Source organism: Myotis brandtii, unplaced genomic scaffold, assembly GCF_000412655.1.
Source record: "Myotis brandtii unplaced genomic scaffold, ASM41265v1 scaffold215, whole genome shotgun sequence".
Taxonomy (NCBI): Eukaryota; Metazoa; Chordata; class Mammalia; order Chiroptera; family Vespertilionidae; genus Myotis; species Myotis brandtii.
In genome coordinates, this window is record NW_005358043.1 from 4,224,100 (window position 1) to 4,238,449 (window position 14,350).

General features: G+C 37.4%; 1 protein-coding gene across 10 annotated transcripts in view; it reads right to left on the reverse strand.

Moving 5' to 3' along the window:
• Window positions 1-14,350, reverse strand: part of MLLT10 (myeloid/lymphoid or mixed-lineage leukemia; translocated to, 10) — a 224,038-nt gene that overhangs the window by 148,087 nt on the left and 61,601 nt on the right. For all 10 annotated transcript variants that reach the window (XM_014539374.1, XM_014539373.1, XM_014539368.1 and 7 more), the window contains one exon: window positions 12,337-12,446. In XM_014539374.1, the coding sequence (XP_014394860.1) occupies window positions 12,337-12,384 (48 nt within the window). In that variant the 5' untranslated portion in view covers window positions 12,385-12,446. The remainder of the gene's footprint in view (window positions 1-12,336; window positions 12,447-14,350) is intronic.

Below are 14,350 nucleotides of genomic sequence, written 5' to 3' on the forward strand. Positions count from 1 at the left end.
TCTTTTTTTTTTTTAGTTTTATTCATTTCAAACGGGCAGGATCCGGCCCGCGGGCCGTAGTTTGCCCATGGCTGGCCTAACACCTGCCGTACTACCCTATTTTATTTTACTTTCTCTGTCTGGAATTATTACTTGATCCTTTTTTCCACAGGTCAAATTCCTAGCTATTCTTTTATAGTCTCTTGATATGCCTTATTTAATTCCTTAGGCAAAAATAATCCCTACTTTTATGTTCCATAACACTTCACTCAGATTTATTATTTGTAATATATATTATTATTTCTTTTCATACATTGTAATTACATATTTATCTGACTGCTAACTGGCTATCACATTGAGAAAAACCCTGTATTTTATTCATTGTTGAATTCCTAGTGTCTAGCACAATGCTTGATACAAAGTAAGTCCTCAGTACGTGCCCACTACCTTAACAAATGCTCTCCAAATTATTCTTTACTACCATCCATTAAGGATTGTTGTCTCCCAAAATTCAATCCATTTCCCAATTGTTCCTATCATTTCAGAATTTACATGCCCCCATTAATCTAAATATTCATGAACCAAATATTAAAATATTAAGGTTAACTATATTAAACAAATCGACAAACATAATCTATCCGATATAATAAAATCCCAAAGACCATAACGGCAGCACAACCAGAACAACCGCTCGACCAGTCACTATGAGGTGCACTGACCACCTCTTGGTTCCATTCCCCAGCCGGCAGGCTCCGATCACCAATGGTGAACTGGGAACCGGGGCGGGTGGCGGCGGGGGCCAGGACTGGTGAGCGGGCGGAACAGCCGACCTCTTGGTCCCTCCCCCCAGCCCACAGGCTCTGATCGCCAATGGCAAATGGGGAACTGGGATGGGTGGCAGGGGATGCAGGTGGCGCCAGGCCAAGGCCCCCACCCTGCCAGTCGCCCCACACACAGAGGGCGACCTGCGGCGGGGGTGGGGCCGGCGAGCAGGTAGGAACAGCCGACCTCTCAGTCCCTCCCCCAGCTGTCAGGCTCCCATTACTGGATGGCAAACGGGGAACCGGGGTGGGTGGCAGTGGGGAGGAGGGCCAGCTGCTGGCAGCCGGGAAAGATGGCCCTGATCACAGGCTAGGCCTAGGGACCGTACCCGCGCACGATTTTGAGCTCCGGGCCTCTAGTATATATAAAAGCCTAAGCGACCAAACGACCGGTCTCTATGACATGCACTGACCACCAGAGGACAGATGCTCAACGCAGAGGATCGGGCTCCCTCCTGTCTGGATCGGGCCTGCGGGGATCAGGCTCCCTCCTGTCTGGACTGGGCTGTGGGGATTGGGCCAAAACCAGCAGTCCAACATCCCCCGAGGGGTCCTGGATTGGGAGAGGGTGCAGGCCAGGCTGAGGGACCATCACTGGTGCACGAATCCATGCACCGGGCCTTTAGTAAAATATAAGAAACATATATAGGAAACACATACAAGGAACACTACAAAAAGGAAAGAAAAAACACACTTGGTAAATGGATACACCATGTTTCTGAAACAAAAGATTCAATATTGTAAAAAGATAAATTCTTCCCCAAAGTATTTTGTTGTAATGCCAGTATAATAAAAATTGTATTTTGTTAGTCGTAGTGCTCATCTGGAGAAATACATGACGATGTCTGTTCTACCATGTATTAAGATGTATATAAAGCCATAATAACTTAAAAAATAGCCCTAACCGGTTTGGCTCAGTGGATAGAGCGTCAGCCTGCGGACTCAAGGGTCCCAGGTTCGATTCCGGCCAAAGGCATATACCTTGGTTGCGGGCACATCCCCAGTAGGGAGTGTGCAGGAGGCAGCTGATCGATGGTTCTCTCTCATTGATGTTTCTAACTCTCTATCCCTCTCCCTTCATCTCTGTAAATATATCAATAAAATATTTTTTTTAAATAGTGAGCTATTTTAAACAGATACATCAATGGAATAGGAAAAATGTCAAGAATACCCAATAATTCAATAATGATCCAAACAGTATTTCAAAACCTGTAAAAAACATAGATTATTCAATAATGTTTAAGAAACTGTCTGACCATGTGGGAAGGAAAAGGTTCAATACTCACCATATTCTAACTATATTCTAAAATTAACTCTAAATGGATAAAAGATTTAAGTCAAAATAATTCATTCTTCCCTCTACCCTCCCTCCCTACTCTTTGTTTTAAACTTTAGACTTAAATCATGAGATGGGGCCAAACATTGCAGCATCCATGCTGGTAAGGAGGGGCAACCCCACACAACTGTCAGAGCCCCAGTAGGGTTGACTTCCATGAGAGGACTGAGGACAGGGGTGGAGTCAGTGTCACAACCTGAACAAGGTGAGGAGACCAACCATGGAGAGGAGTGGGAAGGAGTGGTGGTGAAAGAGGCAGCTATGCGGGGAAGCAGCTACCAACCCAGGGTGAGGTGCAGAGCCTGAATAAGGTTAGAATGGGCCTTGCATTAAGGGATGGCAGCAATAAAAGACTTCATAATACACACATACACACAAATTGATCAAATAAGTAAATATATTGAGGATAATGGGAGTCAAGTTTCTCATTATCTGGCATGAAAGTCTTAAATAAGAAAAGAAAAAAATTAGAATAAATTCAGTATAGGTAGATTTGGAGAAGTTACTAAAATCTGTGGTTCTCTATATAGAGGTCAATAGATACAAAAATAGGTATGTGTGCATATATATAACTCCATTTATTGAATCAGAAGAATCACTGTGACCTCACAGTCTTCAATATATACATAAGTACAGTAAAAATGCAGATGTAAATGTGTGTATATCTACGTATCTAGATACATACATTTATTTCCTAGCTATCCTCATTTAGCGGGTTTGGGAGTAGCAATATCCTAATGACAATAAGCACACTTCGTGCCCATGTTGGTTTCTAAATCAATTCTCACCTAAAAGGAGAAATGGTGATTCCAGGGCTAGGGCAGGAATGATACAATAGAAATCTGAAATATACTATTGTGTCAGAAGTAAAGAACTGCTCACAGAATGGTAGAAACATGTCAAAAACAAAGAAAACAGCTTGAAGAGGTCCTACCAGCCAAAACTGAGATAATAGGAGCATCAAAATAAACGTAAGTAATGAAAAATGACCCATTAAAATAAAATAGTGACACACAGTCCATATTAATCAATTCTAATATAAATAATTGGAGAGAGGAGAAATCTATTTCTTAAAGTGGAATGCCAACGGATGAATGTAAAATAAATGATGGAATCAGAAAAGCACCACTTGCCATTTATCATAGTAATAAGTTAATTAAGCTAAGAAACAATAATGGATGCTAGAATCAGTGGGTAAAAGGCATAAAGAACAAGATATTTACATACAAAGTACTTCCCACAAAATGCAAAATTATTGATTATAAAGGAGAAAAAGATTAACCTCCCAATGGAGAAATCTTACAGGCATCACCTTAACCAAGTGATCAAGGTAACATCACCAGTAATGGAAAAAACTAAAATCATGTACCACCTGCTAAGATGTAATGAGAAGAACTCAGCATCACTTCAGTGATATTCCTGACAAAAACATATAATCTGAATTTAATCATGAGGAAACAAACAAAAAAAAAATCCAAATAGAGGGACATTCTATTAAAATATCTGCCTGCAATCTTCTGAAGTTATAAAAACCAGGGGAAAACTCAGTTACTATTTCAGATTAAAGAAGACTTAAAGAGACAAAATGCATTCTGCAGTCTTTTGGCTATGAAAGACAATACTGGAAATATTTGAAGAAATTTGGGAAATAATGAGATCTGTGGGGTAGACAGAAATAATGTACAAATGTTAATTTCTTGATTTTGATGGCCACATTCTGGTCAGGTAGGAGAAAGTCCTTCTTTATAGGAATTATATGGTAAAGCATTCAGGGGCATCAGTATCATATTAATAAATTGCTCTTAAATGGCTTAGGGGAGGAAAACCTCTTTGTATTTAATATTAATGCAACCTTTATGGAAGTTTGAAATTATTTCAAAATAAAAAAGAAAAACCAGTATTTTTAAAATGAACTTTGAAAGTACAAAAAATATTTATTCATTAGTGTTGAGATTTTCTTTGCATGTCATCAAAGAAAGAAACAATAAAGAGCAGCTGTATAAATTATACAAAAGATTTAAGTTTCTGAACTAGAAAAAATTAACATGCTAGAATACCAACAATAAAAACCATGAAGACATAGTGAAAGTTTAAAATCAAATGTTAAATTATGGCCAAAAGCATACACAGCAAGTACTAGTAAGACAAAAGAATATCTGTAATATAAAAACACTTTGAAAGAAAAAAAGAGTATTACAATGTTAAAACAAAGAGCTATTCAGTCAATTAACAAACATGAATAACCTTTAAAAAACAAAATATTTAAAATATATAACCTTACCAGTATTCAAAAAAAAAAATCAGATACTCTTAATATTTTCACTAAAAAGAATAGTAAACACTGTTTTAACACAGTGATAACAGTGCATAAGGAGATTAATAAAAGATAAGGTTATAAACCATCTCACATAGTATAAATTAGAAAGTGCATGCTAGAGGACAATTTCACACAATATACATTTTGAATCTTCTAAAATGTTCATACCCTTTTACACAGAGATTCTATTGGTGTACACATGCCAAACATCACATGAGGCACTTCAACAATAAGGAGTTCCTTAATTAAACTGTAGTTTATCAAAATTAGTAATACTCTATTACATGCTAAACATTCACTAAAAATAATGGCACAAATATAATTTGACACAAAAAGGTGTTCAGGTGATAATTAAAAAACACACACAGTATAATCAATATAATCAATATAATCCAATATTGTAAAAATGCATACACAAAAAATCCAGAAAGATCTGAATGAGAAGATTTAGGATGATTTTTGTCTTGCATTTTTCTATGTATTTTTCTGTATGTTCAAATTTTTGTTTTGGATTTTTTTTTTTTAATTAATCCTCACCAGAGGATATTTTTCCATTGGTTTTTAGAGAGAGTGGAAGAGGGAGGGAAAGACACAGAGAGAGAAACATTAATGTGAGAGAGATACATCAATTGGTTGCTTCCACAAGCGCTCCCTGACCAGGGGTAGGAATCGAATCCACAAGCGAGGTACCTACCCTTGACTAGAATCAAACCCGTGACCCTTCAGTCTGCAGGACAATGCTCTATCCACTAAGCCAAATTGGCTAGGGCTGTATGTTCAAATTTTTTAATTAAATTTTACTAAATTTATTGGGGTGACATTGGTTAATAAAATTATATAGGTTTCAAGGGTATAATTCTATAATATATCGTCTGTATATGCATTGTGTTCACAACCCAAGGTGAAGTCTCCTTCCATCACTACAAATTTGACCCCCTTTACCCTCTTCTACCTCCCCCCCAAAACCCTTTCCCACTGCTGGCCACCACATCATTGTCTGTATCTATGACTTTTTGTCTTATTTGATAGTGAAATCATATCATTCTTGTCTTTTTTTACCAGACTTATTTCTCTTGGCATGATATTCTCAAGATCCATCTGTTGTCAAAAATTACAGTATTTTAAATTTTCTTATGGCTAAGTAGTATTCCATTGCATATACATATATACCACATCTTATTTATCCAATCATCTAGCGAAGGACACTTCGGTGGTTTCCATATCTGGGCCACAGTGAATAATGTTGCAATGAAGATATGGATACATATATCTTTCCAAATAAATGTTTTCAAATTTTTTGGATAGATACTAAAAAGAGGGTTTGTTGGGTCATATGGTAACTCTATTCTTAATTTTTTGAGGAATCTTGATACTGTTTCCCACAGTGGCTATACCAGTTTACATTCCTATCAGCAGTGTACAAGTGTTCCAAAACTTCTCCAACACATACTTGACTTGTTGATAATAGCCAATCAAACAGGTGTGAGGTGGTATCCCATTGTAGTTTTGATTTGCATTTCCATAATGGCTAGTGAAATTTCACATCTTTTCATATATCTGTTGGCCATTTGTACGTCTTCTTGGGAGAAGTTTCTATTCAGGTCCTCTGCCCATTTCTTAATTGCATTGTTTGTTTTTGTTGTTGATTTATATAACTTCTTTATATATTTTGGATATAAACCCCTTATTGGAGGTCTTGTTTGCAAATATCTTCTTCCATTCTTCCAATTTTCCCAGCACCATTTATTAAAGAGACTTTCTTTTCTCCATTGTATGACTGTGGCTCCTTCGTCAAAAATTATTTACTCATATATATGTGAATTTATTTCTGGACTCTCCATTTTGTTCCATTGGTAAGTGTGTCTATTCTTCTGCCAAAACCATGCTATTTTGAGTATGGTCACTGTGTAGTATTAACTTAAAGTCAAGGAATGTGAAACCTCTGGCTTTGCTCTTTCTTCTCAGGATTGCTTTGACTATACAAGGTCTTCTATGATTCCATACAAATCACGTTCTATTTCTTTTGACAATGCCACTGGAGCCCGGCTGGCGTGGCTCAGTGGTTGAGAGTCAACCTAGGAACCAGGAGTTCACGGTTCAATTCCCAGTCAGGGCACATGCCCGGGTTGCAGGCTCAATCCCCAGTAAGGGGCGTGCAGGAGGCAGCCAATCCATGATTCTCTCTCATCATGGATGTTTCTATCCCCCTCTCTTCCTTTCCCGTCCTCTCTGAAATCAATAAAAATATATATTTTTTTAAATGCCACTGGAATTTTTAAAAATATATTTTATTGATTTTTACAGAGTGGAAGGGAGAGGGACAGAGAGTTAGAAACATCGATGAGAGAGAAACGTCAATCAGCTGCCTCCAGCACACCCCCTACTGGGGATGTGCCCACAACCAAGGTACATGCCCTTGACCGGAATTGAACCTGGGACCCTTCAGTCCACAGGCTGACGTTTTATCCACTGAGCCAAACCAGTTAGGACGCCACTGGAATTTTTGATGGGGATTGCATTAAATCTGTATACTGCTTTGGATAATATGGCCATTTTAACTAAATTGATTCTTCCATCCATGAAAATGGAATACCTTTCCCTTTCTTTGTATCTTCTTCAATTTATTTTAATAATAATGTCTTATTATTAAATAAGGTGTGGCTGCTCAGCGGTTGAACATCAACCTATGAACCAGGAAGTCAGTTTGATTCCCGGTAAGGGCACATGCCCGGGTTGCGGGTTTGAACCCCAATATGGGGCACGCAGGAGGCAGCCAATCAACGATTCTCTCTCATCATTGATGTTTCTATCTCTCTCTCCCTCTCCTTTCCTCTCTGAAATAAAATATATATATATATTGAAAAAAATAAAATAGAGACATATGGAAGCATGAAAGCTGGAGGGGGTCAATGGGGGGAAAGGGGACATAGGTAATACTTTCAACAGATGGGGGGAAGACATAGGTAATACTTTCAACAGTAAAGAATTATTTAAAAAATAAAATAATATATATTGGAAAAGATACAAAGAAACGGAAGCATATAGGTCCTTCACATCCTTTGGTAAGTTTATTCTTAGGTATTTTATTCTTTCAGTGATGATTGCAAAAGGAATTTTTTCATTTCTTTTTCTGAAATTTAATTGTTAGTATATAGAAACACAATATAATTTTGTACATTGATATTGTATCCTGCAACTTTACTGTATTGGTTTATTGTTTCTAATAGTTTTTTGGTGGAGTCTTTAGGGCTTTCTATATAAAGAAATAATGTCATCTGCAATAAATGACAATTTTACTTCTTCATTCCCAATTCAGATGCCTTTTATTCCTTTTTCTTGCTTGACTGTTCTGGCTAACATTTCCAGTGCTATCCTATAGAATAAAGTGGTAATATGCAAATTGACCCTCACTCTGTCACACCATCACAAGATGGCTGCACCCACAGCGGAGGCTGGGTTCCCATAACAAGCTGTAACGAGCGAACAGCAGGGACCTGAGGCTGTGTGGCGCAGGGACAGGGGACCTGAGGATGCGCCCCCCACCCGGCAGGGCTTGATGGGGGCTCTGAGGCTGCGCACCCCGACCTAGCAGGGCTTGACAGGGGTGGGGCCAGCCAGGTCTGGATCTCGCCCAATGGGGAAGGGGCCAGCCAGGTCTGGGTCTCGCGCAATTTCAAGGTGCACGTGGGTGGGCGGGGACTTGACTCTGGGTCCCACAGTATGCCTCAGACTATGACAGGAGGAAGATTTTCTATACATTTTACTAATTTTCTTTCATCTCTGACACTTCTATTATAGAGAAAGGGCAAATAGCAATATTAAAATTTATTTTCCTCTAATTAATTCCCTTTTAATGTGCACGAATTACGTGCACCGGGCCACTAGTGTTGATTAACAGTGGTGAGAGTGGGCATCCTTGTCTTGTACATGATCTTAGAGGAAAAACTTGTTTTTTAGCATTGAGTATGATAATAGCTGAGGGTCTGTCATATATGGCCTTTATTATGCTGTGATACTTCCCTTCTATACCCATAGTATTAAGTGTTTTAATCATAAATGGATATTGTACCTTATCAAATGCTATTTCTGCATCTATTGATATACATATAATTTTTACCCTTTATGTTAGTTAATGTGGTGTGTCACATTGATCAATTTATATGTTGAACTAACCTTGAGCCCCTGTAATAAACCCCACTTGATTGTGATGTATTATCTTAATGTATTTTAATTTCACACAATATACTTTGTGAAGCTTCCAAAATGCATATACCCTTTAAAGAAAAATTATGTTGTTGTGTGCATGCCAAACATTAAATGAGGTACTTCAACAATAAGGGGTTCCTTAATTAAATTGCAGTTTATCAAAAACAATAATACTCTGTATTACATGCTAAATATCTACTAAAAATAATAGCAAAAAATATAATTTACTGATGCAAAAAGATTTCAGGTTAATAATTATTTAAAAAATATAGTATAATCAATATAATCCAATATTGTATACATAAAAATGCACACACAAAATCTAGAAGGATCTGAATGAGAAGATTTAGGATGATTTTTGTCTTGCACTTTTCTATTTATCTTTCTGTATTTTCAGAATTTTTAAATGTTAAATCTGCATTATAAATGTTTAATAAAAAATTTCTAAAACCTTAGAACTGGCTGCAGTAATACTTTCTCCCACTGATGGAATAAATCAACAGGTACTTTAAATAAATGGTAACACTAAAAGGTGCATTGGGTAATGGAAAAATCATCTAATATGCAAAAGAGAATCAAACAATAATATATATGTATGAAATTTTAAAAATACATAACGGAAAAAAGCAAACATTAACTTTAAAAATACATAAGGGAATCCTCAACAAAATCTTAGCAAATCGGATCCAGCAGTACATCAGAAAGATCATACACCATGACCAAGTAGGATTTATCCCAGGGATGCAAGGATGGTACAATATCCGCAAATCAATAAACGTAATACATCACATAAACAAATTGAAAGAAAAAAACCACATGGTCATATCAATTGATGCAGAAAAAGCATTCGACAAAATCCAACACCCATTTTTGATAAAAACTCTCAGCAAGGTGGGAATAGAAGGATCATACCTCAACATAATAAAAGCCATATATGACAAACCCACAGCCAACATCATACTCAATGGACAAAAACTAACACCATTTCCCCTAAAAACAGGAACAAGACAGGGATGCCCACTCTCACCACTCCTCTTCAACATAGTCCTGGAAGTATTAGCCATTGCAATTAGACAAGAAGAAGAAATAAAAGGCATCCAAATTGGAAAAGAGGAAGTAAAACTGTCCTTATTTGCAGACGACATGATATTATACATACAAAACCCTAGAGACTCCATCAAAAAACTACTAGACTTAATACATGAATTTGGCAAAGTAGCAGGATACAAAATTAATGCCAAGAAATCTGAGGCATTTCTATACACCAATAGTGAACTTTCAGAAAGAGAGATTATAAAAACAATCCCATTTACCATCGCACCAAAAAAATTAAGCTACCTAGGAATAAACTTAACTAAAGAGGTAAAAGACCTCTACTCAGAAAACTACAGGACATTGAAAAAAGAGATAGAGGAAGACATAAAGAGATGGAAGAACATACCATGTTCTTGGATTGGTAGAATCAACATCATTAAAATGTCCATACTACCCAAAGCAATCTATAAATTCAACGCACTTCCCATTAAAATACCAATGGCCTACTTCAAAGATCTAGAACGAACTCTCCAAAAATTCATCTGGAATAAAAAAAGACCCCGAATAGCTGCAGCGATCCTGAGAAAGAACAAAGTAGGTGGGATCTCAATGCCAGATATCAAGCTGTATTACAAAGCCACTGTTCTCAAAACTGCCTGGTACTGGCACAAGAACAGACATATAGATCAGTGGAATAGAATAGAGAGTCCAGAAATTAGCCCGAACCAATATGCTCAATTAATATTTGACAAAGGAGGCAAGAACATACAATGGAGCCAAGATAGTCTCTTCAATAAATGGTGTTGGGAAAATTGGACAGATATATGCAAGAAAATGAAACTAGACCACCAACTTACACCATACACAAAAATAAACTCAAAATGGATAAAGGACTTAAATGTACGACAGGAAACCATAAAAATTCTAGAAGAATCCAAAGGCAACAAAATCTCAGACATATGCCAAAGCAATTTCTTCACTGATACAGCTCCTAGGGCAGTTGAAACTAAAGAGAAAATGAACAAATGGGACTACATCAAAATAAAAAGCTTCTGCACAGCAAAAGAAACCATCAACAAAACAACAAGAAAACCCACTGCGTGGGAAAACATATTTGCCAACGTCATATCTGATAAGGGCCTAATCTCCAAAATTTATAGGGAACTCATACAACTTAACAAAAAGAAGATAAACAATCCAATCAAAAAATGGGCAAAGGATCTAAATAGACACCTTTCAAAAGAGGACATTCAGAAAGCCAAGAGACATATGAAAACATGCTCAAAGTCACTAATCATCCGAGAGATGCAAATCAAAACAACAATGAGGTACCATCTCACACCTGTCAGAATGGCTATCATCAACAAATCAACAAACGACAAGTGCTGGAGAGGATGTGGAGAAAAAGGAACACTTGTGCACTGCTGGTGGGAATGCAGACTGGTGCAGCCACTATGGAAGACAGTATGGAGTTTCCTCAAAAAACTGGAAATGGAACTCCCATTTGACCCTGTGATCCCACTTCTAGGAATATATCCCAAGAAACCAGAAACACCAATCAGAAAGGATATGTGCACCCATATGTTCATAGCAGCACAATTCACCATAGCTAAGATCTGGAAACAGCCTAAGTGCCCATCAGTAGATGAATGGATTAGAAAACTGTGGTACATCTACACGATGGAATACTATGCTGCTGTAAAAAAGAAGGAACTCTTACAATTTGCAACGGCATGGATGGAGCTGGAGAGCATTATGCTAAGTGAAATAAGCCAGTCAATGAAGGAAAAATACCACATGATCTCACTCATTCATGGATAATAAAGACCATTACAAACTTTTGAACAATAATAGATACAGAGGCAGAGCTGCCTCAAACTGATTGTCAAACTGCAGTGGGAAGGCCAGAGAGGGTTGGGGGGCAGAAGGGAGGGGAGTAAGAGATCAACCGAAGGACTTGTATGCATGCATATAAGCAAAACCAATGGACATAAGACACTGGGGGATAGGGGAATTGTCAAGTGCGGGGGGAAAAAAGGAGAAACATGTAATACTCTTTGTAATAATTTAAGCAATAAAAATATATATTTAAAAAAAAAATACATAAGGGAAAAAAGCAAACATTAACTAAGGTTTTAAGCAAGCTAACAACAAATATCCTACCGTGGTGGGAGAAAATAATTTGAGGGAGAGCAGCAAGAAATATTCTGCAACAGGATTATCTTTTAAGAAAGGATGTATGATATCATAATGAGTATTATACCAAATAATGATTAATTCACACTTAATAGAACCTTGCTATGTGAAAGAACACAGAATTTCAATAATTCTTAAAGGACAAATCCATAAGGACTAAAATGTCATGTAAATGTTAGAATATTAAATACCTAGATTCATATAAAAAGGTAACATATTTTTATTTGTTTGTATTCCTGTGACCTTACTAATGTATTTTAATAATTGTAGTTTATCAGAGTAATTATACTTTGTCCAAATCTCTCTGGAATTTGATGAAGACCTATAATTAAAATTTTCTAATGTAGGCCTATAATAAAACAAAATTTTAAAAAATTCCTTTACACTTCCCAGCTTCATAACAAAAAAATTTTATGCAAACATCAATAGAATAATATCTACTGTACCTTATTATAACGATCATGTGGAACAGACTGTAAAACAATTGGTTCCATTGTAGAAACATTGGCAAATTGTACCTCTGGAATATACAGGGCACAAACCACATGAGCCCAACCTAAAATAAATAAATAAAAATAACATCATTTTCCAGTTTTCAATGAAGCTTTTTCAAAGATACATAAAATCAGTGATCTTCTAAAGAGAACCATTAAGTGCTTACTTAAGCAAATATACAACAAAATAAATTCTCATTATTGACTGAATAGTCAAAACACTACTAATAAAGCACTCTTAATCATTCCTCTAGTTATATGCACAGTAACACAAATAAGGGAAACATTTTAAAATTCAGATTCTGGCACTGACTGACTTCTTATAAATAATTCAGATCAACACTACTTCTGAGAACCACTGTAAAAATAAGAATTGTTATAGCTGAGTATCTAAAATAAAAAATTTAATACTTTAATCTTGAATGTCAACATTAAATTGTTTACTTTTACTAGTATATTAATGTCAATATTTTTAAATTGATATTTTACTGTTAGCATTAATTATTTTAATATTTCACTTAAAATACTCTTAATAACTGCCCTAGCTGGTTTGGCTCAGTGGATAGCACATCAATCTGCGACTGAAGAGTCCTGGATTCAATTCCAGTCAAGGGCACATGCCCGGGTTGTGGGCTTGATCCCCAGTAGGGGGTGGGCAGGAGGCAGCCAATCAATGACTCTCTCTCATCATTGATGTTACTATCTCTCTCTCCCTCTCCCTTCCTCTCTGAAATCAATAAAAAGATCCTTTTTAAAAATACTCTAATAACTGTTATTAAACATTTCTTTTAATTTTCAAAATGTGCCTGAAGATATCAAAGAGCTGATGTGATAGTGAGGAGTTAATGATTCAAAATTGGAAAAGCATGAAATCCAGATTGGTATGTAACTTTCGGCTACTTTCCCCACCCAGGGAATATTTGCCTATTTTAGAGAAAGCAGCTGACAGGGTAAAGCTGCTTTTGACAAACTCAGAAAGCTACAAGTACAGAGTTTTATGTTCACAGACAACCAAGGTAGAAAGGGAATTAGTGCACCCCCTTTCAGCAACAACATGAAGGGCTGCAAGCCAAGAGTAATAATTAACTAAAAATACGTAGGCCCTCACCTGGCTGAAGTGGCTCAGTGGTTGAGTGTGGACCTATGCACCAGGGAGGTCACAATACGAATCCCGGGCATGTGGGCTCAAGCCCCAGTGGGGGGTATGCCAGAGGCAGGCAATTAATGATTCTCTCTCATCACTGAAGTTTCTATCTATCTCTCTACTCTCTCCCTTCATCTGTGAAATCAATAAAAATATATTTTTTTAAAAGGAAAAAAACAGATCACCAACCAAACAGAAAAAGTATATGAACAGACCACAAAAGAGAACAAATTGCTCTTTAAAATATGAAAAGATGGTGAGAATCACTTATAAAAAAAGAGAAATGTAAAAATACCTTCTCAGAGACACCAATTTCTACCTATTGGATTACCAAGGGTATAAAAAACAGCTTTTACAGTTTACTAGAGGCACGGGGGTCCCTCATCTCGGCCTATGCCCTCTTGCAGTCTGTGACCTCTCAGTGGATGTCCACCTGCTGGCTTAGGCCCGCTCCCTGGGGGAGCGGGCCCAAGCTGGCAGTCAGACATCCCTCTGGCAGCCCGGCAGCACATTAAGAGGGATGTCCACTTACCAGCTGGGAGCAGACCTAAGATGCAGTCGGACATCCTTAGTGCTGCTGAGGAGGTGGGAGAGGCTCCCACCACCACCGCTGTGCTGGCAGCCATCAGTCTGGCTTGTGGCTGAGCACAGCTCCCCCTGTGGGAGCACACTAACCACCAAGGGACAGCTCCTGCATTGAGCATCTGCCCCCTGGTGGTCAGTGTATGTCATAGTGACCAGTCATTCCCAGTCTTTCTGCTGTTAAGGTCAATTTGCATATTACTCTTTTATTATATAGTACTAGAGGCCCGGTGCACAAAA